This window comes from Taurulus bubalis (assembly GCF_910589615.1).
Source record: "Taurulus bubalis genome assembly, chromosome: 13".
Classification (NCBI taxonomy): domain Eukaryota; kingdom Metazoa; phylum Chordata; class Actinopteri; order Perciformes; family Cottidae; genus Taurulus; species Taurulus bubalis.
The window spans coordinates 11,330,664-11,356,672 of record NC_136601.1 but is presented as its reverse complement, the minus strand read 5'-3'; the positions used below and the strand labels follow the sequence as shown (position 1 = coordinate 11,356,672).

Below are 26,009 nucleotides of genomic sequence, written 5' to 3'. Positions count from 1 at the left end.
TCTGATCATGCTACAAATCCACTGCTCCGCTATACTGTACATTAGACTCTGAATGTGGGCTCTTCAGGTCCCTGCTGGCCTGAGGACAGTCGGCTGGATATTGTTGCAGCATCAATATTTGCAATGCTGGCAGCTTATAGCGGCTCCTGTGTGCCTGAAACGGCCCTGACCTGCTGAACTCTGAACTCTTTATCATGTCCATTCAACATGGACATTTACATCGTTGCTCCACTGGAGCGCGGTGTAGCGAGGCACAATTGACTATGTGAATGAGCGATTCTTCTTTTTTGAGAGGGGTTAGAATACAAAAGTTTTGTTTTAAAAAATGAAAATAGGGATGGGCTGCTATTTCTATTCAGTTACCAAGCGACACGGGTTGAGAATGGTACTATTCCCATGGTGTCGACATGCTCACGTAGAGTTGTCTACGGTCAAGTAAAGGATTGATTCCTACGTTCTAGCTATTCAAGGCTAAGTTAATATACATGTGTAAAATTACTATATTGTATGTGTGATATTTGAAAACAATGTTATTGCATATGCATTATGTCTGTGGATGTAGGCATATGTTCTTTTCCGAAAGGTTGTACACATTTGTACATTTGTATGAAACCGGTATTGGTCTGTAAATATAAGAAAGAGATTTTTATTGCATAAGATTGAATATATTCTAAACATCTTACTTACTGCAGAATGGACATTGTGGATCAGTGTTCTATTGTGTTGCTTATAAGTGTATTTGATTGTCATACAAATGCATTTATAATAAAAGTGCACTTAATGCGGCTGATGCTTTTGTGTCGTCATATAGCAAAGCCCCTTGTTCCTCCGTCAGCCTCATCATCATCATCATCATCATCCCACCATCCCTGCCTCCCTCCCATATACTCTCCTCCATTTCTTCCCCTGGAGCGAGTTTCGCTCAGCAACAGCACTGACGCACACACATGACGAGACAGAATGAGACACTATCTGACTCAGACTGACGCACACGCTTGGCATCGAGGTTTTTGTGTGCGCACATGCACACACAGTTTGCCTCCCACTTATGATGATGCGCACACACACACACACATAATAGTAGGCATATGACCCCCCCGTCGTCAGCCCTCTTTACAAATCACAGTAGCCCACATTCACTCGATGTACCTGCGACTCTATCAGCACTCAGCGTGGTGTAAGACTCCATATATAGGCATTCCTGCGCAAGAGCTCTGACTGAAACAGCCTCCCATCTATTCTCAGCCTCCATTCAGAAGGAGCGGGGAGGGTAGGGCTGGAGAGAGGGGAGACAAAGAAGGAGCAAGAGGAGGCTAAAATTAGAGGTACAGTAAAGAGGGATATGGGACCAACTGATGCTGTGTCGCCACAGGATGGAGAATATAATAAAAATACATGGACAACCCATTTCATGTACATTGTGATATGAAAAATAGAAGATCCACTTGATGGATCTTTTTCTGCCATATTTCCTCACCTGTAACACGTCATGATATATAATGCATTAGTTCTAACCATAATAGTGGTTTTGTGCAAGCGAACATTTTGTTCCATCACTGGCTGCTGCAGCGGAGTGAAGATGAGCAGTGAAGGAAGAGCTGCTCGGCTGACGGACGCTATCTTCTGGCAAAGACAAGTATTGCATCAGAGGGGAGAGTAGTGTGTGATGTGTAAGAGGCCATGTTAGAAAAGGGTTATGAAAAGGGCAAGGGCAGTTTCATACTTCATGTTCTCTGAACTAAATAGTACAACAGGTGTAATAAATGACACTATTCAAGGCTAACATAAAAGTAGAGTCCACGTAGGGCTGGGTAATATGGTTGAGATCATTAGAATATAAAGGATAAGTCCCCATGTTTTAAAATTCAGACTGATTGGTCTTCCTGTCCATAGTGACCTTGAAGACACCCATTTCCTCTTTGTGTCTCCTCAGATAGTGTTTCCTTTCAGAGCCATGGAGGAGGAACAGTAATACATGGACAGGTTTGCTTTTATTATAAAACTCATTCCACCTTAAAGTACTGTTATCAGTTGTCTGTGCACTTTATTTTAACTTTAATTGTATATTCTACTGTAGATTTAATTATACATATTCATGCTCCCATTTACTGCACTCTGTTTATTGTTCAATGTTATGCACCTCCCACCAGGACAAATTCCTTTTGTGTGAAAACATACAGTACATGGCAATAAATTGTTCTGATTCTGATTATATGGTGACGGCCCAGGCTTGACTCACAAGGAAACTTAAACTGATTTGAAAAATGTGAACCTTTAATATTATTTTATGGTATATCATTATATAACATGACATCGCAGACGCAGGAAAACACATACAATAGTCTAATGTTCCAGGCAATGAACGTAGATGTTATTTAGGGCTGCAACAAATATCTACTTTAAATCAGTCAATTATTTTTCTGTTTAATCAATGTTTATTTTTTTATTTAAATCAGTGACTCGTGAAAAATCAGCACAAGTTAAATTATTATGCATTAAATGAAACCTGTATATGTGTATATCAAAAGGTTCAGTGTTTCATAACTTAAAACATGATTTCAATTACTAGGCTCGAAATGATCTTGGACAATATGATCTATCGCCTCACTTGACGTCCATATGCTTTCTGCAAAAACTAATGTGATAAACACTTCAGATCACAGATTGATGAGGTGTGTGACTGAAATGTACAAGGAACCATCTGCACAGGCGGACAAGAAACCAGACCCCTTCGAGAAGTGTTGATCATAGATAATAACATCAAAGAGACTAAACATACAAATCAGTGTTCCATTTGCTTGGCTCCGAGGAAATGAAACAGTCAGGGTGATAAATATTTTCAAAACTTGAGGCTTTTGTTATAGTATAGCCTATGTTAGATATTTTAAATAATGCTAAAAAACCGACACCAAACAATTAACTGTGAAGAAATATCCAAATATCAGATGTGAATAAGGACACAGAAAAAAAGAAAATTACACAACGGTTTATTAACTGACACAACATTAACAGTGTTTGTGTGTGAATGTAGTTCACATATACAGTCAATACAAATAGGAATGGAGGGAACATATTAAAAAATGTTGCATGTCTTCATTTCTTTTTGCCCGTCAAAGCTTCAACTGCAGCGGCGGCAGCTGAAACTGCATCAGCTTTCAACTGCTCCTCTCTCTGCTCCAAGAAGAGTTTGTACTCATCAGCTGAGAGACTGAAGAGAAGGAGGGAAGAAAATAGAGAGAGAGGGGGGGGAGAAAAATAGAAGAAATGATATTCAGTTACCCCAAACTCTTACTTACTGCTCCAGGGAAATCTAACCTACCTAAAAGCGAAGAATTTTGTAGTTAATACAAATGTAGATGAAAAACACCACATCAAGATATTTCCAATGGAGATGCTTATATTTAATAGCGTACATTTCTACTTTCTATTCTTGAATCTTTAAATCCTTCAGATATCTGTAACATTACGTTTTTTTGTCCTTAAGAATCAAAGAGCAATGAGCTTCTTTCTGGCCTCACCACCGTGCAGCAGTGTTCAACACCTTTCCAGGGAGAGATCCATTGTTAAACAGGCAGAGGTACCAATTCCTCCACATGACAGCGCTTTCAATAAATCATAATGCACTGCAGCCTCAAGACATGTTGAGTTTAAAGTAAGGGGGAGAAAGGGATTCTGAAAAGGGTACAATATCAAATCTGTAAAATCTAAAATATTCTGATACAAAAGCAAGATGTGAAATCTTTGTGAAGCTTATAGCATTCAGTCCCAAAAACCTACAGCATACTGATTGTACACAGTATCCTAGTATATTGTTTGAGTAGTTAGTGTATTTAATAGCTAACATACTTAACAGTTTTATACCAACAGGATATAAATGCACCAATGCTTTTCAGTTTAACTGTGACGAATAAACACAAATAGACACCTAAATAATTTTCCATCTGTTTAGTGGTTAATTTCATAAATCTGTTTTACCACCATCCACAACTTATATATATGCTATATTATATACACACTGAACTGTAGGTGTTCATGTTATTGTGGCAGCTGAGGTCCTTTACTGTTATCTCTTGTCTGACCTCTGGTGGCCATTAGGAGGCATTGCAGCATCTACACATACCACTGTCTGCTGATTCTTTTTTGTCACTCTGCAAAATGATGTGTGAATCTGTATGTTGTGGTGTGTCCTTGTTCATTTAAACAACTTAATACAGAATAATAACAAAACTCTACTTGGATCTACTAACAAGTTCAGGACAGGACCAGCCTCTCATTGCTAGTGGTACAGTTTATGGTAATTGGGGCAAATACTGTGAAATGATAAAAAGCACACAGAGCACAGCATCAGGACTCACTCGTTGACAATCTTGATGCCAAGCGAACGCGCTGAGCCGATGATGCTTTTGACGACGTACTCAAGGGAGGCGTTCCTCATTTTGAAGCACTCGTCCAGAGCTTTCACCTGAGCAATCTCATACACCGCCCGCACCGACACCATCCCTGCCGTTTCATGGCCTACACACACACAAGATATTTAAGATTATACATAAAGACACGAAAATTCAATGGACGTACAAAAAGGTTTTGTACAAAATAGGACAAAATGGTGTGTGTGTGTGTGTGTGTGTGTGTGTGTGTGTGTGTGTGTGTGTGTGTGTGTGTGTGTGTGTGTGTGTGTGTGTGTGTGTGTGTGTGTGTGTGTGTGTGTGTGTGTGTGTGTGTGGAGGTGATGTCAGGACTCAATCGCTGAAACGAGACTGAAGATAGCTTCATAGCTTTGAGCATAAAAGAAGGCAATCCATAATTCTCTTTTCCTACCACACCACCCATCACTACTTCCTTCCTCTGCTGCAGTTTGTCCGCATGTCATGAATACAACATCAATCACAGTGAAGTCCAACAGAGCCCAGGGAGAGATGCATGTTGTTACAGGATGGACTCAGCGGGAGGAAGATTGGAGTGAGAGCAGACGCATCAGTGCATCTCACCTGTCTTGCTGGCCCCTTTGGCAATGCCCGCTGCTTGCTTGAGAAAGTAAGACACTGTGGGCTGGCCAATCTTCAGGTCATAGGTTCGGTCAGGCTGAAGAGACAGAAGAATCACAACTCAGACATATAGCCAGGATTCATTAGTCTAGAACGTGTTTTTCACAATTATTCATTAATTTGACTGTTCGGTCTCTCTTCTTTAGTTAGCCAACTGTTGATGTCAAACTTTCTGCTTCAATAGGGAGATACTGTATGAAGTTAAAATGATAATGGTTCACATCAAAATTCATACAAATCTTTGAAACAATGGGTGTTTAGTTTCAGACAGCGGTGTTCATTTGCTGCATGGCTGAAATGAAAACTGACGCCTTCATCTGTTCACTTAATGGTTTGAAAACACCACTCTGGCTGAATTTGTCTTTTTTCTTTATTCTTTCCATCTTTAACATGCACTTGATGGCTTCATGATATGTGTTTTTCCAGGCAAGAAGTCATCATCCTCACCAGTTGATGATCCATGAAGACAACAAGTAACCTTGAATAAATAAGCAGCATTGTTCTAGGATAGCAGCGAACGTTAAAAGAGACAAACACAATGTGACATATTTCTCATACATATTTTTTGTTTTGAAATGCTTAAAGATGCGGATTATCACCATTACTAGCCCCACACACAACATTTCTCCATGTGAAGAAATGCAAAGCTTGACAGGCCTGACGTTCGTGGTTACGGTTACTAAAAGATGCTTTAGAGCAGTGAGCACACTGGTGGAGAAATACTAGATTCATCTATTGGGTTTAATATAAAAAGCCTTTAAAAGCCACCATGTGTTATTCTGTGTAATTGAAGGACGTAAACAAAAAGTGATTCACCTCATTATTTCCAGGAACCAAACAGTAAATGTGTCCTCGGTGTCCATAACTTAGCTACGACCCGGACAAAATAAACTGTTTCTCAGTGTGTGACCCTTGATCATCACTGAAATTAATAAATTAGATGCAGGCTTGAGTCATTAGGGTTTCCTGTGTGTCTAATACTGATTTCAATCATTTTATAATTGAAAGCTGAAATATCAATCTAATAAAGTTTGGACCTACTATTCCCGAGAGGATAAACCTCCTAAAAAATTTCAAAGCACATTGCTTCGTTAAACTGCAAAAGATATTGAAGTCTTTATAATGTATGCTATATGATTAAAGCGAAGACAGACGCGTATCGTGAGCCTGCTGGTCTTCAGAGGTTACAGTAGCGCTTCTGTCGATTTATTTGATACCTCAAGCCACTCCCTAATGACTGACCATGCTCATTGCAAAAGTTACAGAAACCAAAATTACACTAGAACGTGTATTTATTACTCAAGAATATTACATATAATAAAATTGTTTCGTAAAAAACAAATGTATCGCATATTTTACACAAATCTCGAGTTAATCAGCAAAAGAAAATGTGAATGAATAATTATTTTTCATCCACTACCGTGATGCGATTAGTTGGTTCATCAAAATAAGCAGTCGGTGGCACCAATTCTCCAGTGAGAAAACCATTATACCAATGCAAAATAAGAGGGTGCAATACGATTCAAAGTAATGTAATTGAAAGAGCGCCATTTCAACCTAAAATGGAAAAAAGCCATGTAGAAAACATGATTTAAATATGACATTTCTGTTGATTCAAGTATTCATTTGAGGAAGGTTATATCAGATCTGTGTTGATTTCCTCCAACCAAGAAATGAGTGTACAAATTATGCACTCCCAGTTCTCTCTTAATGTTTTATTGGGTTTTTGGCAGAAGGTCAGTTGTTAACACAAGCTTCAGATATTATAAAGTTGTATTCTACAATGTCAGTAAATACTGTTCTCGTGAATTTTGAAGCTTTTGTGCATCTTAGAAAAGGTGGTTATTGACAAGAGGCACTTTACCCTGTACATGTTCCCACTGCGGGACTAAAAGGAATATCTAATCTAATAAAACTACAAACGTCGTCACGCTGGACACGAGTCGGCCTTTAGCTCAGCGAAATGACATGAAGTCATACGACCGTAATGTAGTTCGTCTATAGGTTTACGTTAGCATTTTACAAAAAGGTAAAAAATCCTACTGGCTATTTGTCAAGGGAACCAGGGTTATGCTCACTATAGGAAAGATAATATTAGTTATAATACAATTAAAACAGTAACAAAAGATACAAAAATACGTCATCCTTTCAGCACTATTTTACTCTTCATCAGAGCCGAAGCTTCAATGGTTCATTAAGTCACATGTCTTCATGTTCGTCATCAATCTGTTTCCATATAACTCTGTCGCATTTCGCTTTTATAGATACAATTGTTCCACCTCAGCCAAGCGTTGAATATCTTTTCGGATATTTCAAGGTTATGTTGAATTTTTGGCGTTTACATTTAGTTGTTTTTTTGCGCAAATTGCAAATGTGCATAAAAGAGGTGGATGGAAACACATCTAATGAGCTGAAAGAGGCCATCTGCTCACTCGCTCTTTCCATCCTCCCCTCTGGGCCAAAATAAAAATAATCTCTTCAGCTTCTTCGGATACTCTGACCCCTTTCTTTTCATTCTCTGGTGGAAGACCTTTATGTACTAAAATGTGACAAACGGATACAATCAATTAATCATCTGAGGAAAGATCATGGGGTAATAAACTGCTGGCTGAGCCGAGAAGATAGCACAGAGCAGGTGATTTGTCATCAGACCTGTGTTATGTAACAGAAGTGACCTTTCGACAAGGAGCAGAACAACTATTGGTTGCAAAAGTTCAGTCGCAGTGGTTTCCTCCATTTTACAAGATGAAACACAAACATTGACTGCACTGAACTCCTTCTGATGGGCAAAATGAAGATAAAAACAAAGACGGCGAGAAGGAAAGTTATTGAGTAGAAACAATTATAAGTAATTATAAGTAACAAAAAACTATTAAAAGTTAAAATAGCTCCTTAGTTCAAAAACTTGAACTCGTGCCTCTCGGTTAGATGAGAGGCATTAAGCTTAGCTTAGCATAAAGACAAAAACAACTAGGCGTGCCTGTCACAGATCACAGAGCCGCAAGGCTGTAGCCTCTTATTCCGGTTACATGTTTGCGAATTAAAGAAATTAGATACATAATGTTAACTAGTGGGGTGCAGGTCGGCAGATTTGCCACACTAGCAGTTTCTCCCCGCCCCGTTTTCAAGTATGCTAAGCTAATTGCCTCCTGGCTGCAGCTGCTCAACACACTCATCCGGAGAGTGGTATCAATCTTCTCATCCAACTCTCAGCAAGAAAGTGACTTCCCCAACAAGTTGATCCTTTGAAGTAAGATGAAAGCCACCAAAGGACGTGTTACCGGCAAGCCCAAGGTGAAACTTTAAATCTGAGAAACATCAGTAAAGTGTGAAGAGAACAAACACAAAACTAACCAGCAGATGGCGATGATGGGAAGCCGCTTGGCCCCACATGTGTGATGGCAGAGCTGTTGCTGCATATTGCATATCAAAGTACATTCACGCCTGAAAAAGGATTAGGCTTCCCCTTCTTCATCACAAACCTCATTACAACACACTTTTTACTCAGCCGAAAGGACGCAGGCTCCTGAATCGAAACAACACACAAAGCGGTGGGAAGAGAGGGAGGGGGGGTGGCGTGACGAACAATACGAGGTTGAGTAAAATTAAATCTACAAGCTCATAACAATTCTATTTCTGAGTAGTTCACGTTCCATGCGTGCACTTAATGGTTCTTGACTCCAAGTTCCTCCGGGCATTGCTTCATTAATGAATGCAAATGGTTAGGATTACTTTAGTGGTGGAATATGAATAATGGAAGTGCTCTAGTAATGTTATGCAGCTAGTGGAATTAACCACAGCGGTGGGAGGGAGGCGCGCTAAGTGTGAAGGGTCATTATGGGTTAGAGACGCTCTACCTTCACATGGATCTTGATCGGGAGAGGGATGCCCTCCTTCAGCTCTTTGGTTTTCTCATTGAAGTCCTTGCAGAACTGTCCGATGGGGATTCCTCTCTGGATCGGAAAAAGAGAGAAATAGGGATGGCAAAATGATGGAGTCACTTTAAAATGTGTGAGAAATCTGAGTCTGCAAACATTCAGCTAAACGTCACTTGTGTCACACTGTGCTGCCATTATGCCGATGCTGCTGTCAGTCAATCCATCACAAAACTGAGCTCTGACTATATTTGCCCACACGAGTGGTTCAGGGTCCGGGCATGCAACAGTATCTGTAAGTGATGAGAGAATGTGTGTGTGTGTGTGTGTGTGTGTGTGTGTGTGTGTGTGTGTGTGTGTGTGTGTGTGTGTGTGTGTGTGTGTGTGTGTGTGTGTGTGTGTGTGTGTGTGTGTGTGTGTGTGTGTGTGTGTGTGTGTGTGTGTGAGAGAGATAACATTTTGGTGGAGACAGTTTCACACATTCTAGTTATATTCCCACTGAGATGCATCTGTGTGTGTCTGCAGCCTTTCTGTTGTTCCACTCGAGTGTTTGTGTGCGTGTGTGTGTGAGAGTGAGGTTGTCACTCCAGCTATGACTGAATGCATGTTGGTGCCCAGAGCCGGAGAAACCGAGTGATGAACGAGCCTCCCATTTTCCAGCTCCTGCAAAGCCAACCAGAGCGAAAGCAAAATGGATGGGTGACATTAAGTCAACACTCGGCCAACGCTGCTCCTTTGCACCATTCTTCTTTGGAGCTGAATTCAGAGGCAAAGACTAATAAAGAATCTAATTATTACTGCTGGAATATAAACTGACCTTCACACGCCATCCTTCCCAAAGGCAACACACTGATTGAAATGTTCATTTCAGAAACGGGGGGAAGAAAAGAAAGCTTTTTTTTACATTTTTATTCTGCTTAATGGAGTCACAAGCTTCTATTGCTTCCATGACAGAGCAAAGCACGGCCCTCAGATTCAAATAAAAGGATCTGATGAAAAGTCAGTCATCCTGAGACATTTTCCAATGACAGCACGGAGAAGACATTTATTTGAACTTAACGGAGCAGAAAGTTCTCTGAACATCATTTCAAAAGCACCTGATGAATGTTTATCAGCAGCTTGATCTACATGACATCATCACTCCATTTGGGTCTGTAACGCTCCTCATTACCCACTGGCGTTTCTATGCATCCGCTAACAAAATAATAACAAACTGATTGAAATTTCAACACATCACACGAGTCGAGGCAGGTTATTGTTTCATAGCTGATGGGTACTATTTGAATTACAATATGCTACTAATGAAATGAAACGCAGCTATGTCCCTGGAGCCCTCGCTAGGCTCTACCTTCACTTCCATGCTTATTAATAGTAATCCCATGTCAACCGTACTATCTTCTTCCAGTGCCCTTCCCTCCCTCCATCTCCCATAAAACAACATAGGAAGGGTAAACAAATGGAGAGGGAAAACCGAAGGAAAGACTAATTAAATATGGATTAGTATAAAGGCTGTGATGTTGCGTATAAGTCAAAGCAAACCCTCGGGCCCTGAATGTCTCACACATTCAACTCCCATTCCTTACTTTCTGTTCAGCCCATGTCGGATAATGATCTCTCCCACAGTCTCAGATGGCCCTTTCATGCCACACAATGCCATAAAAGAGCCTCCCTGACCAGCCGGAGATAAAGCCTGATGCTTCTAAAGTGTGCTTAAGCACGGACGGCGAGACATTATGCAGACAGAGGGAGCGGCTGCTCTAAAGATAGAAAGAAGCAAAGACTTCACACGGCCTCCCTGACAAGATAGTCCTTTGCTGTTGAAATAGGATTGAACAAATATGTTCAAAAGGCCTAAAGAATGGCAAATAAGAGGATGGGATATGACCACCCACCTGGGGATAGCAGACGGTTGGCCCTCAGCTCGTCGCACAATAAAGCATGCACCAGAGACAGGTAATCATATTTTAATCAAACTGTTCCACAGGGGTCCAGGCATCTTATGCTCTGAAGCTGGCAGCGTGAGGATGTTTTATTTTGGCCTCTGGCTATTTAATAGTTTAACTGCAGTAATTACCGTGATTGAATCATGCTGGTAATCACAGTATTTAACTGTGGTGGAGGGCTGGTGTGCCATGAAAGCAAGGTTCAAGGTCGACTCCTCCAACTTTGCTTGACATTTAACAGAGAGAGAGCGAGAGAGAGCTGGAACAGTAACATTCATGGCCTGGCCAAATCGCTAACCCTGCTCACTGCATCTGAGCATCTAATCATCCTCGAGTCCGAGCTGCTGGATAAATCCTCCCTCCTCCACCATGACTGATTAGAGCCGGGTGCTCTCCAGTATAAAATGGCCGCAGCCTATCACCCGAGGCGGGGCCTACCACGCCGGCTGTGGGCGAGGACATTCAGCCTCAAAGACTTCTGAGATCCTGGGTACCGGGATTAAACGCTTATCTACGAAGATATTTCTCGCCGTCAAATCCAGCAGCGACAGCGGTGAGTAATTGCTCTATGATCCATTCAAGATCAGCGCGGCAGAGCCTTATTACTCATAATTATGAGCAATTAGTCATTTGCAATTAAAATCTGGGAAGTGTCCGTTTGATTTGACCCTTCCACCAAATTCTCTGCAGTCTTCTTTGACACTCCTTCCATGTTAATGTGATTGGGCTTTCAGCTTCACTAACTCTTTTTAACAAGATGTAGCACTGCATGGCGTGGCAGGATGGGGAGTGCGTATGGATGGAGGGGAGGAGAGACGGGAATAAGGGAGAGAGAGACAGCTGAGGTGTATTAAAGTTGTCAGAATGTGGCCGATGATCGTCGTGGTCAATATTTGAACAATGAAAAGGAATTTGTGTAACCAAGGTGAACAACGGGAGAGGAGGCAAGTAAAGCGAAAGGCCGCAGGAGGTCCTCATGAATATGGGTAAGTGTGTGTGTGTATGTATGTTTATGTATGAATACTTTGGCCTCATTTAAATCTGACAAGACTATCTGTTCAAGAGTGGATCTTTGTGCATATTAAGCTGCCAGGGACCGCTGACGGTGAGGAAGTGTTCACTGTGTGTGGTCGCAGGTGTTTCTGAATCTGAGAGAACAGGGCTAAAAAAGAAATGGAGGAGAGAGGAGACGATGGAGGGAGATGAGAGAGAGAGTGGGTGAGTAGGTCAAGAGAAGTATTGTGCTTATGGAAGCGTGGCAAACATGGAGATAAAGGACACAGAGGCAGGACAAGGCCTGGGGGCAGGAGGCAGGATTAATTGCCCTTGGCACACAAGGCCACCTGATAAATTGCTCTGGGCGATCGGCACAGTGGAGGGCCGCGATACGGTGGCGAAGGTGTTACGGTGGTGAGAGGCTGGTGGGAGGCGAGGTTAATTAAACTCTTCAGCGTGAAACACTCTCATTCATTACCTTCATTACCGTGTTCATTTAATCTGCTTCGCTGTTGGCATTTTATCACATTCAGCCCCATTGTAGCATCATACAGCTGATTAGGTTTCATGTTGAACCCTTCAGCGGCAGAGGGGCAGGTCAGTTTAGGTCCAGCAGACACCGATACACACAGCTACATAGCACAAAATAAAATGACTTCACGCTGGACATGCATTTTACTTGATTTTCCGCTCTCGAATCGGTGGATTAGTCTTAAAAGTGGAAAATGAAAACGATTTTCACCCCCAGTCTCCAGTGAACTGTGCTGATGCCAATATACAGCCCTGCACAAAAGAGCCGAGGAGCGCTGCTCACACGAGCATGAGCGCTGACCTGGCGGAGCGGACCAAATAGCGGACCAAATTCAGGACTCATCGTTATAACAACCAAAACAAGCCACAACTACAAAGAGGTGTTCTTGTCTCCTGGATCTCTGCTGAAAATAGAGGCATGCTTCACTTTTTCGTCTCTGGCACAAGAAGAAGAATTTGCGGTTTGAGGGCATGGTGAAAGCAAGCAGGTGACGGGTGGAACAAAATGGATTGCATCACGACAAAACATCCCATTTTCAACTCCATTAGGTCCCCCTCACAGTCCTGACAGTGTTGTGGTTTTTGCCACTTCAGATGATTAATCACGTGTGGAGGCTGCAGCAAAAACACAGGAACCTTAACTGCAGGCAGCTGAGGCTCCACACTGGAGATGTCTGGAAACTCACAAGACTTGCTGACAACTGGAGGAGACACACATAAAGAAAGAGAGCCAGAGGTCGGAATAAAGTCAGACTGCAACAACAACGGACAGCAACGGTTTGACAAAGCTTCGCTGCTTTTGTCGTGTATTCAGAGATAGTGAATTTTGCACGCTAAAAGGTGTTATTCAAAAAGGGGAACTCTGCCAATTTTACACATCAAAGTCTGTTTACAGGTCTCTGGGAGGACCACTGCATATGTGAACAAAGTAATAAAGCCTGTTGTGGCTCCAGAGGGAGTCGCCTAAATTACCTCAAGTGATGTCACAGGATACATTAACTGCCACGAGCATTACACACCCAAATCCCAAGGTCTGACAATGGAAGAAAAATGCGTGGAATAAAAAGGACAATATCTCTATTCCTGCTGCATCAGGTTTTTGTTTTTTACTACCCGTGAGTTGGACAATGCTAAATCAATGCTCTATTAATTCATGCAACACACACACTGAGGTGACACTGAGAGAAAGAGCCAAGAGGAAGAAGGTGAAGGGACCGAGTCCTCCATGTTTGTGGAGGTCAGCCTCGGGTCTGCTGTGGAGCATGACTCAGTGTTGACGCCTTCAGCATTCTTGGACAGTCTGTAACCTTCCAAACTTCCCCGATCATGTCTGAAGCTAAAAGTGATGACTGGACAGTACAGCGGACAGCCTGCCCGGCTGGCTGCCCCTCTGCTTTTCTCTATGTTCTCCTCCTGTCCTTTTTCCTGCTTCGCCCTCCCTCACTCTCATCTCTGAAAGTGAGCCAGTGTGCTGAATGACCTTCAACCACACCCACGGGGAACAAAAGCCCCCCTCCCCAAATAAAGAGGAGGGATAGTAGCAGGATGCAGGAGAGAAGAGAGGGGTGGAAGAAAGGCTGTGAAAAGAAGACGATGGGTGAAGAAGAACAAAAAGAGAGGAGGAAAAAAACAGGCTGAAGTGAGCAAAATGGAAAATCTCTCTTCTCTTGGAAGCCAGCAGAGCGCAGAGCTGAATCTGACAAGAAAGATGACTCTCCATCCTCTTTCCTACCAGTCTGATTAAACCTCTCACTCTCAAATGAACCCAGCACACAAAGAGCCTCAGAAAACGAGGGAGTTGAGGACTGGAGCTAAAGGTGCAGACAGGAATACCTTCAGATACACTCGAGGGAGCAGGACCTTGAGGAAGAGGCGGTGCGACGAAATTCCTTTAAATCGCATCTGTGGCTGACAAAGGAACCAAAATTAAATTATTGAACGAGGAAAGCAGCTCTTTTTAAACGGTTTCCAAAAGAATAATTTTAGATCCAGATCTGTCTCAGAAATTCCCAATCCTTCCGTTTAAGAGTGTACAAGTCGGCTGTAATGAGTTAATCTACAACAGAGGGATGATTTCCTTGTGTGAGTAGAGAGGACTAATTAAAGTTGTAACATCTGCCTCCTGGGCTCTAAGTGCGTCTACAGGCTACAAGCATCTTTCGCTCCACTTCCTCCGCTCTCATTTCAAGCCGGAGAACAGGGAAATAAGGTATTCGCCTGCTCTCAAAAACAATGCAACTATTATTCTGCAAGAAGTGGCATCACGGTGATTACCATAACCAATGAGTTTACTGTAACTGGAGGCTCTCAAATATTCATAGCATCTTCCAGCTTAACTTCCACAGCTGCTGCTGCTGGTGGAGGAGAGGAGGAGGAGAAACAGAGGAGGGTGGGAGGTCTGGAGCAGAGCACGTAACCTGCTTACAAATTAACACCACAACCAAAGTCGGACAGCGTGAGTGAGTTTCTCTTCCACCTCCTCTCGCTGTTGCAGCGCTCTGCGTCCTCTCTCTCTCTCTCTCTCCCTCTCTCTCCCTCTCTCTCCTTCTCTCTCTCTCTCTTCTCGGTCTGCGGTCTCCACTTTAATGATTTGGCGTCGCCGCGGATTCTGCTGCTGTTGCTCCACTTCGGACCGACTTCTTCCGGCTGCTCTGCACAGCCGGAGTCCGACCAACCAGCAGCAGCACGGCTCTCTGCCCCCGCAGCTGTATTTATAAAAAAAAGAAGCTAAAAACCGACAACGGCAGACCCCGCCACTGCAGGAGGTGACAGATCCAGATCGGCGCCTCTGCAATAACCACGGAGACATCGGCCATGCCGGATCTGCACGGAGGGGCGAAATCTTGATAAGTGTGAGCAGGTTTTTTGTGGGGTTTCTACAAACTCGTGTCTGCTTGGTGTGGCTGTGGCGATGACTTTCAACTCTAACAGCCTCGAGATGAGCCTCCTCCTGGAGCCCGACTCCACACAAACACCCGGACTGTAAAAGAAAAGACTTTACCACCGAGCCCGGCTCGTCAGCGACAATAAAAGAGACTTTATTGCTCGCCGGCTGCGCCTCGACTTGGAAGAACACGCACATTATCCGCTGTAAATCAAGCCAGGAGGATCGAGCCCAAGTGCAAGACGAATGGTTTGGGTAACTACAGCTTCACTTTACTACCAGCAATGCGCGGATAAACCCACAGCTACCTGCTGTTAATAGGGCAGTTATGAAACAGGTGTTGCAGAGAAGCGGTTTTCATAGAGATTGTTAAATTGCCAGAGGGGATGCAGGACGTCGCGCTGCATGCTGGCCGAGTTAATGATGATCAAGAAAGAAGAAGAAAAAAAACGTGATAACTCTGTAAAAAAAAAAATGAAATAAGAGGAAACAATAAAGCCCCTCTGGCAGCACTGAGGCAGCTACCTCACAAATCAACAGATGTTTCAGTCATGTGGCTTTAAGTCTGGAGAGGAGATTTATTCACCAGTGCATCATCAGGGATTGCACTGCCTGGCTCTCTATTAATTAATTAGTTTTCACATAATGGCATAGATGTTGTCCTGATGCCCTTGGTGCTCCGGAGGCACCTGCGATAACTTGTGGAGGATCTGGTCTTTGATGGGATTTTGAGCTCTATGAGGACTGTTTACGGAGATAAACTGTGAGAGTAAACACACATTAATCTTTGCTCTACATGGATGTCCGTCCACTTGGAAATCACCCAATATTGATAGAAAACAAATGACCGTGGCAAACCCACCTCTGTCAGTGTGTGCTGCAAAGATGAGTTGTTGTTGTTTTTGGACAATTACACTGTTGCAGATGGAGGGAGATCCATGTGCACTGGCGTCATAGACAAGTGATAAATTACATTGTGAGAAAATTGATTGTCAGTCCAAAACTGAACACATAGAAATGAAGAAATCGTTCACCTGAACACCATTACATGCCATTATTCATGCTTACTGTGAAATAGGTTGCCTCACCTCCTCAACAGCAGTGTTATTTCCCTGACAGGGGAGTGATGAATTTGGTCATTATTGATGAGCGGAGTGGACACACGGGCTGTCATCCCAGTCCTTCACTCAGAACAGAATAAATTACACTGCGTTGACAGGGAGTGAAAACACAAACATGGGCTGACAGGGAGATCTCCAGGGTGAAATTTAAGGCTCAGGTGGAATATCTTAAGAGGCACGACCTGGAGAAAAAGCCAGCTGTAAAGTAGCTGTAAAGTTCTCCATCCCCGAGCTCCCTGCAGATTGGGTTTGTAACTCGAGAAATAAAAAAACAAAATTTGAATTCCAATACCCTCTCAATCTGCGGCTTGGTGAAATTCATTCAATTTTGGGGAGAATGGTAATCAAGTTGCAGTGAGCAGGAGACAAAAGGCTCCATAGACAATCAGATATGTATGATCTACTCCTGTCCTCCCACCATGCCTCAGAGCGGATTAATCAGTCGAGATTGTTCCTTTCCTCGTTTCTTAGATTCATCTGTTTCAGAACAAACTCTAATGTCTGTGACATTTCAATGGCCCCTGTGATGAATACATTTGGATTCATCCAGGCCAAGCTGGCGCATGAACTGCATGTCTTGATGTAAGTGGGTGGAAGTCATTTTCTATCTGCATTTGAGTCTTCCTCTTCATCCTTTTCACCCACTCACCCTGAGCTTATTTATGAACTATAATGATCACGCAGTAACACTTTATTAGGCATGTAGACAGCCAAGAGGCCTATTAATCTTTCACACGCAGTCGTATGCTCATTCTCCTTCCACACACAAACACACACACCTCTTTTACCCAGTGGAGTTCCTAAGCCATCTTCAATGATTCAGACAACACCAAGGAGATGGCAGAGCTACTGTTAGTCTTACAGTCAGGGAAGAGATGCGTCTTTCATCGGCAAGATATCAATACTCACTTTTCACTGGCAGACTTTTCTCACAGACCGCAATCATGCCGACAATCTCTCGCTCGATCACGCTGAACTGTTGCCATTACGACACATCTGAGCTGCTAGTGATTTTGTATTATAATGGCATCGATCCAGTTGAAGGGTTGACACCCCCGAGTGGTGCTGCGCAGATAACAGACAGTCCGCTGGTCTGTGCTATGCTTTTCAGCCAAATGCGATAAAGAGACGTTGGTTCGATTACACTGTAAAGTCAATGATCATTTCTCATGCTATATCAATACTGAGGTTTGTAAGGTCTGTGGCTGAGAAATGAGCTGCTATGGGAAATAAATTACCCTCATGCTCTGCCAGATTAGCATTGCCTGCATGCACTCACTCAGATGTACACAGTGTACACAAAGACACGAGTCAAACATATCTCCAAACAAATAGAAAGTTATCAATATTCATTTGAAACGAAAGGGGAGTTTGCAATGATTAAAGATTGCTGCACAGTATGAGAATAAATATGGCAGACTAGAGGAAAATAAAATGCTTTGACAGTGCACCTGGCGGCGCCTGAACACAATTAATTAATAATGAATAAGAAAAATACAAAAAGGGAAACAACAATAATTCACAGAAAATGGTAACAGCAGAGAACTCAGGGGAAGTCTGAGTATAAAAAAAGAGCAAAGCTAAGATCTTTATGGAAAATGAAATGAAGACTATTTAATTCAAAAAGCCGCAGTTACAAAAAAAAAACAAAAAAAACAATTTAACAGCCTACTCAGCTTGAGCTGCCAGGCTAGATGTAGCTTTGGCCAAAGATGAAGGGCGCTCACTGCTTACTAGGCACCCAATGTCTTTAACCATAGCAACAAGGTTCAAACTATTTTACATCTGGTTTTGAATTAGCATGAGGAAAAACAAGCATGTTCTTATCCCTTAAATGTGTTTTACTGAGACAGATGGCCCTGTGTGGACACATTTACCACGGTACTTCTCTGTATGTCTCTTTCAGGCATGGTGCCCACGCCCCAGGTGTGCGTATCAACCCTGGTCACAGTGAGCACGATGGCAGTGGTGGACCTCTACCTGCTGGAGCAGAGCATGCTGGGAGCTCACGGCCCTGCAGGACCGAGTGCGTGGCAGTGTGCGACAGTGTTGCTAGGCGATGCGGGCTTCCTGCTCGCGCTGCGCTTCGTGTCGGCCGGCGTGGTGTCGGAGGCGCGTTCGTCGCGTCGTGGTTTTGCCAACGCCCTCTGGTTCCTGTTCCTGTCGCTGCTCCAGCTCAAGCTCTTCTTTGTCTGCCATAACTACAGGCAGGAGCGCCGGCCGCCCGACCCGCTAGCCAGGAAGACCCTGACGCTGCTGCTGTCCATCTGCCTGCCCTCCCTGTTTCTCATCCTGACGGGAGCGGACCATATGACCCCGCAGCGCAGGAAGCAGGAGGTGCGGGGCCGGCTCCTGTGGGTGGTGGTGGACCTGCTGGATGTGCTGGACCTGCAGGCGGGGCTGTGGGAAGCCCAGGGCGGGGCAGCAGCGGGGGTCGTTGAGCAGAAGCTGCCCATCTGGGCCGAGGGCCTGGTCTTCTTTTACTGCTATGCCCTCCTGCTGCTGCTGCCCTGTGTGGCTCTCACAGAGCTGGGGGCCACCGGCCTGCCGGGACAGAGGGGGCCCCGTAAGGAGGCTCTGTACCCTTGGCTCAGCTTGGTCACCATCAACATCTTCACCCTGGCCCTGAGGGGCACAGGCATGCTGTGGTACCGGGACCCCCGTGTGTCCACGGTGTTCCTGGGGAAGAACCTGCTGGCTCTGGCTGTGAAGCTGAGCTCGGCTTGGGAGAAGCACAAGCAGGAGCGCGGCGCTGCTGGAGCCGGGACTGTGGCTGGAGCAGAACCAGGAGACTCGACCCTGCCAAGCCAGAGCTCAGAGCAGGGAGAGGGCCAGGCACAGGGGAAAGCTCCTCCCTCTCATTATCACACACTGTCTCGCTCCCATAGCCACACTCTCTCCCATGTCAGCCTGGAGCCCACAGAGACGGCGTTAAGACCCTCTTTCATCTCCCACGAACTCTAGAGTCTAAACATCCACAAAAAAGCATGTGATCACACCCACACTTAAAACTCAGACCAGCAGAGCCAGTATCACATCCAAACAGATAACTTGTATTGAATTTCAGTACAACAAGTGATGGATATAATGCAGAGCTGTGGAAATGCATTTGGCAAGCTTGGCTTTCTGCTAACTTTGTTGTGCAGAGAATAACTTTTTAAAATGCATTGCTGGGATTTGTGGGAGTGTATTTTTTTTACATTTAACACTGTGAACACATCTATCAGCCTGCATAGAATATTCCAGAAATGTATATTGACATCTAGTAGTGTTTCGTTCTCTTCTCTGATCTCGGCACAGCTTCCCAAACTGCCACAGATTTGTTGCATTCAGATTTCTTGCTACTCAATATACAGCATCTCATCAGTGAGTTCAGGTAATGTGGCTTTTCAGAAAAATGTGATCAATGCTCTTCTGCCATTAGATGCCAACTACAGACTGTGACCTTTAGTATAGTTTTTCTTCTTCTCTGTCACTATACAGAGACCTTTCAGACAGAAAAGTCTGATACAAAGAGAGTGATGATTTATTTTTCCCTACAGCTCCAGGATTCAAAAGCCGTCTGCCTGTAAAACTCACACTCTTCACGGTGCTCCAGTATTTCAATTTAGAGTCAAACCCAGTGGATCCAAACCTTTTAGGCCTGTAGTGCTTTAAATCAAAGTCTACTCACGGCCCATTCTTTGATTTCCCATATTTGAATACATTTTAGAGGCCTGGAGGAGTACATTTCCAGTTTTTCCACAATAAATAAGCAAATGTAAGTTATGTAATGTAAATTATAAAATTTGTAGCAGATGTTTTCTCCCTTATATCCTATCTCTTTATTGCTCTCATGAACGACCAGAATTTATCTTACAACCCCTTGGTGGGTCCCGACAATGGGGGCGGACACACAATCACTCAATTGTCTGGAGGGAAAAGTTATTCAGTGTGGTGTTTGGAGTGAGTTTATCTTTGGTATTATGACACATTTTATTTTATTTAAATGCAGAATCTAAACATCCGCTCGAGATGATTTCAGAGAAGCACAACGTACAGTCACTTTTATTTTAGGACCTACTTTTAAAACCCTCCTGCAGCGATTTTAACACAACAAAATGTGCTCAACTCAAGATGCCAACTATTTATGAAAGACACGGTTTTCCATAAATACAACGTTTCAATGGTAGAGCTTAAAGATGAGCATTTTTGCATCGTCTTAATCCTATTGCAACACAAACTACAGTACAGGTCTATTTTACTACATTGTTTACAAAGCCAGAACACCAATGTAAGTAATCCCTTTACTGTTTCAGAACACATTTAAAATTCATGTTTTGATGTCGTCTGTACTTGTCTCAGTGTCTCTTTCAGTCATTTTCAATAAGAAGAAGAAAGAAAAAAAAAGGTCCAGCTGCCTGTCCAACCCTAAATCCCCCTTTTCACTATAGATGAAAGTTAACTTTTTGAAACCATGAATAATGGATGAACCCTTTCAAGTTATTAACATGTGCTTTTGGGGGCATCATGGGATTATTGATCAGAGCAGCAGGTGTAGCAGATGTACAGTCAAGTGCCTTGTTTCCTCATGGAGCCACGAGGCGTACACGTTACGTGTAGCATGTGGAACTTGGACATATGCCATGTGTACACTGAAGTTATTCCACAGCTGCTGTCCAGCTACACCTCCAGGACTAAGAGCAAACTAATAAAAGTGTTTCATACTCACCCAGTGTTGACAGTTTATTGACTATTATGTAGGAGTGGTATAGGCACCCTGTCGCTCACATACACAGGGGAAAACAAGAGTCAGCCCAAATCATTCAAGGCCAAGATGCCTGGGGTGAAATAACTGCCTTGTGTTTTTAAACTATATTAAAATCAATCAGCTCGCGTTCTGCTGTCATAGAAAATTGCATGTTTTTATGTTTTTCTCTCATACCGGAGCTGGTGAAGTGAAGTGAATGGACGCACCTCCCCCTCCTCCCATATGGTGCAGCACGCTGACAAAAGGCTGTCATTTATCACAATTATGCCGGCGGCCCCATCAGCTTGGATCCTCCCGCAGTAATCCTTGAATGTGCCGTCGTGTTGTCTGTTTAATGTTGAAAGAGAGATGCGGTGTGCCTGTCAAGAGTTGTAGTAAGTGTGTGATGTTTTCAGAGGGAACTGGCTCGTTGCTCAGAGCGGCGGTGAATGCACCCGCCGGCCTCCCCTCTTTGCCTAAATGGTCCTATTAATTGAAATTAAGGCTATTTGTCAAAAAGCAAGTGCTTATTCTCAGTGCTTTATGCTTGATTTACAGGCTATATTAACAGTATGTATTAAGACAAATGTACACATTCAGGCACACACAAATGCACTCAAAGTTTCACTGGGGAATTTCTTGCTGGTTCAGAGAAACTTTGAAGCAAAAACAACAGAGGGATAAGCAGAGTAGTAGACAGCATCTGACCCTTGCCTCCCCTCTCGCTTTCATCTCCTCCTCCCTGTTTCACATTTCAAACATACGCATTCTGGATGCACTCCCTCTTGGGCAACTTCTCATATTTCTATTATACTAAAAGCAGCAACTGCATTGGCAGCCTCGGCAAACGACTACCTCCTAGAATTTGTTACACCTGTTAAGCTCGAGATACAATGCTCAGCAGTTTCCCTCAGCTTCCACCGACTCCCGTACCATGCTCCTGAAGAAAGGTGCACGAGTCGGTCTCCGGTTTTCTTTCTTCTTTTGCCTCTATTCTTTCTCTCGCTTCCCATGTGTTAATTTCACTCCAGTCAGTAATTATTCTCCTGTACCAAAGCTGTCAGTTTCCCATTTTTTGTCTTCCTTCTTTTATTTCTCTCGTTTGTTTAAATTTGCCCCGCAGCCGACAGGCGGCATTCCTCTCTGCACTTCCCCTGTCAAGGGTGGTTAGTCAGAGAGGAGGAAAAAAAAAACTGAGGCGGAGTGGCTGGCTAAGATTTAAGGGCCGGAGCCACCGCCTCAAGCAGAGTGGATGCCGACTGTCATTTATTTACCGTTACACACGGCGTTAGCTCGATGGAGCCCAGAGAGACAAACGCACACAACACGCCGCCCCGACAACAATGACATCCCAAAGGGTCCAAAAGGAGGCACCTTTAGACAAACATATGGCTTTGTTTTGCTCCGTTGAGCATTTGGTTACAACCCATCTCACATCATTACCCCTGACACGGCGACAGCTACAGTATGCCTACAAGCTCACGCCCCCGTGGTCTGGCAGAAAGAGACACATTTAACAGACAGATGCCTAAATCATTCATCGGAGCACACACCATCAGCGTCGCCGCTTTTGGGCAAAACTTCAAAGTATAGCGAGGAGAAAGAAATGATGCAAAAGAGTCTGAGATATGCAATACTGGAGTCATGCTGCTCTCAGGTGACATCCGGCTGAAACAGGTGATAAGTACTGGTTAATTTACATGATGCTCGAATTAAAAACATTTAGTCGATTAATCATTTACCCGGTTGAAAGAAAATGAATCGCCAACTAATTTGATTATTGCTTAATTGTTTTTCTGTCAAACACAAGTGACAACCAGCTTCTGGCTCCAGCTTCTCAGATGTGAGGAATTGCTGCTTTTCTTGATTTTATATCATTATAAATCACAGGTGTTCAGTAATTTTACCAACAAATCTTCAAACTGAATTGACTTGTTGAGGAAAGTACCTTTAAGCACACAAACACACATAAAACAAAGCCCAAAACACTCATGTAAAACAATTATATTGTAATTACAAATTCAGAGACCATGAATTGCAACCCTAGTCTGAAAGAAGTGTCTCACACATAACTGCTTTTCTGCTCCATATCTAATGTGAAACACCTTTTACTTTGCATGTCCTACAGCTCGCAATACATTAAATACAATGCTGGTCTTTGTCTAACATATAGATGATAGTTACACCCTCTTCCTGTCGCTGGATTTACTGGCACACACAGGAAAGATGATAAACAAGTACCACGAGGACTCAAATGATGAGCTCAACATGGAACAGTCAAATGGTATTGCGAAAGAATAGAAACAGAATACAGGATCATCTACTCTACACTTGAATAAACGATAAACCTGATGCTTATATAGTCGTTTACTTTCATGCTATTCTGAAAATCAGTAGCTTTTAGCGCTCTATTTAGCGATGAATGAGAGCTCTGCTGTGATTCACATTACTTCCTCTTTAAAAGTCTATTAAAAAGACAGTAACATGAAATGCCTTCTTCTGCCATCTTCAGTTAAAGTCTCGTCTTAGGACCAACCTGTGCCCTGGAACGACTTTACCTGATGTGGAGAAACTGCTTCATGAGGGAAATGCATTCTAATTAATTTCTAAAATGTGCTCCTAACTGCTGAACTGAGGGCACAAAGCCAGGTGTGAATAAATCTAGCGCGAGACACGAATCAGATCTAAAAACAGTTGAACAGCTCTAGTCAGATTTATGTCAAGACAGTGTGTCAGCTTCTATTAATAAGCCCATACGACTTGGTTCAATGTCCTCCATCAGCAGTACCTACTGCACAAAAACTACATGAACCTGAATGTCAGAAATAGGTAGGTATAGTTATAAAGGTCTTCCTGCACGTTACCTGGCTCTGAACAAAGATGAGGCCCTGTTGGTTCTACTTCTGTGACACCTTGACCAAGACCACAGGAGTTATTAGATCCTGGTCATTTGCTTACTGGAGTCAAGAGACTAATTCAGCTAATTCACAAATTAAATTGATGGAAATCACTGGATGTGTAAAAGAAACGCATTGCAGTGGCATGAAATCTGGTTCCTCTCTCCTCATTGAATGGTGGTCTTTGGAAATGAATAGTTGCATTCCTCTGGGTAAGATCACATGAAGTCTGAGTAAAGGGTATAATAACTTTTTGTCAATTTGGCAGCCTTATCTAAAGTCTATAGTTACATCACTGGCTCCACCACTGGGATGTGATCATTTAGCCAGAGGGGCTCTTTAAAGCAGCCTGGTCTCCTAAAAATGACTTTCCTCATTCACCGAAACTGCATTGTGAAATACGAGGGCAATGTATTTCGTCTTGAATTACGTCGGCTTTTGGCATATCGAAAATAATTTTGAAGTCCATGTGACGCAGAGGTGGTGGATGGGGACCAAACGTTGAGCTTCCACCCAGGAGACAGCCACTCAACCAAGTATTGGTTTTTGTTGCGTTTCGTTTAAATTTTGTAGTAATTTTAAGCCAAACCATTACGTTTTTCATTAAGACTGAACGTTACGAACAGAAGACAATCAGAATCACTTTTGCACATCCGTATGAACAGTGATCAATTGGACTGTGGGAAATTGTGACTCCTTATTAGTCATTATCTGAAATGATATAATCAATAAAATAAAAAAAGTCAACTCAATGGTTAGCTGGAGTCTGAAACAGAACTACATTTGTCTTTATATTGCCTACTTCTAAGATGAAGAAAGGAAATTAAAAAAAGGAGAACAAGAGAAATAAATACAGAAAATAGTTTCAAACAGAAACATAAAACTAACTGTTCTTTAAGAGAAATTAAAAATGTTATGAATATTTGAACAGGAAGAAGAGGAAGTGTCCAAAAGACAGGCACTAAGACACACTTTACTCGTCTAAGATGGTAAAGAAACTACCGTCCTTATTCTTGTCTGCTATCTTGAGCTGTCACAATTCATATTCTTTAAAACGATCAAATTCCAACCAGAGCATCTTTTGGGAAAAGAAAACGTTTTTTTTGGAGGGAAAACAGCCCAAAAATACCACAAACAACCCCTGATGCTGACATATCAGCACTCATGTCACTGTGAAAGGTTGTATAGGATTGTTCAAAGTGCTGCTGTTTGGAATTTGTATGTAGGCCTATGGGGAGCTGCCATTAAACATAATCCCTCTGTCTGTCAGGTAATGCAAATCTTCAATAAAAAACATGTTTTTGCAGCCAATGTTTTAGGTGTGCAGTAGTTTTTGTAATGCAAAATGAAGCAAAACAATTACAGTGATTTATCTAGAGTTTGAGGCGGGACGTGCTACAGACTAAAAAATAAATAAATAACCTTTAGGGTTGAAAGTTGAGCGACAGTCAGAGCGAGTTTCTTAATTCTCAGCTTTGGTGGATCAGAAGGAACTTAAACGTCTCCAATTTAGCTGAGGGGGAGGAAGCTTTAGCTGAGCCTTAAATGTGATCAGTTAAAATCTTAAAATCAATTATACATCTAACTGGTAAACAGTGCAGAGACGGTAAAATTGGGTTATTACGGTCTCTTTACTTGGCAGCAGTTTAAACCCCGGCTGCTGTATTTTTCATGGGGAATGAAAGATGTTGAAATTGGATGAGATTAAAGAATAGATCCGCCTCTTAATTACTGGAGAGAAATGTCTCATTACTGTAACGACCCATTGTACTATTACTTCAAAAGTAAAGTCATTGTCAAACATCATTCCAGACCTTGTGACCTCTCTCTCTCTGTGTGTGTGTGTGTGTGTGTGTGTGTGTGTGTGTGTGTGTGTGTGTGTGTGTGTGTGTGTGTGTGTGTGTGTGTGTGTGTGTGTGTGTGTATGCGTGTGTGTGTGTGTGTGTGACACTTGAGAACAATAAGTCTTAAGCTTGTGGAAATTTAAA

General features: G+C 42.9%; 2 protein-coding genes across 2 annotated transcripts in view; one reads left to right on the top strand and one right to left on the bottom strand.

Moving 5' to 3' along the window:
- Positions 1–2,977: 2,977 nt before the first annotated feature.
- Positions 2,978–26,009, bottom strand: part of mrpl11 (mitochondrial ribosomal protein L11) — a 38,574-nt gene continuing 15,542 nt past the window's right edge. The window contains exons 3-6 of the mRNA XM_079228718.1: positions 8,903–8,998; positions 4,989–5,082; positions 4,356–4,515; positions 2,978–3,208 (exon numbers count right to left, since the gene is read on the bottom strand). Of these exons, the coding sequence (XP_079084844.1) occupies positions 3,094–3,208; positions 4,356–4,515; positions 4,989–5,082; positions 8,903–8,998 (465 nt within the window). The 3' untranslated portion in view covers positions 2,978–3,093. The remainder of the gene's footprint in view (positions 3,209–4,355; positions 4,516–4,988; positions 5,083–8,902; positions 8,999–26,009) is intronic.
- On the top strand, positions 18,304–19,359 carry tmem265 (transmembrane protein 265; the record flags this gene model as incomplete). Its single annotated transcript, XM_079228717.1, has 1 exon — positions 18,304–19,359. One exon carries the CDS (start codon positions 18,304–18,306, stop codon positions 19,357–19,359), a length of 1,056 nt encoding a protein of 351 aa, XP_079084843.1.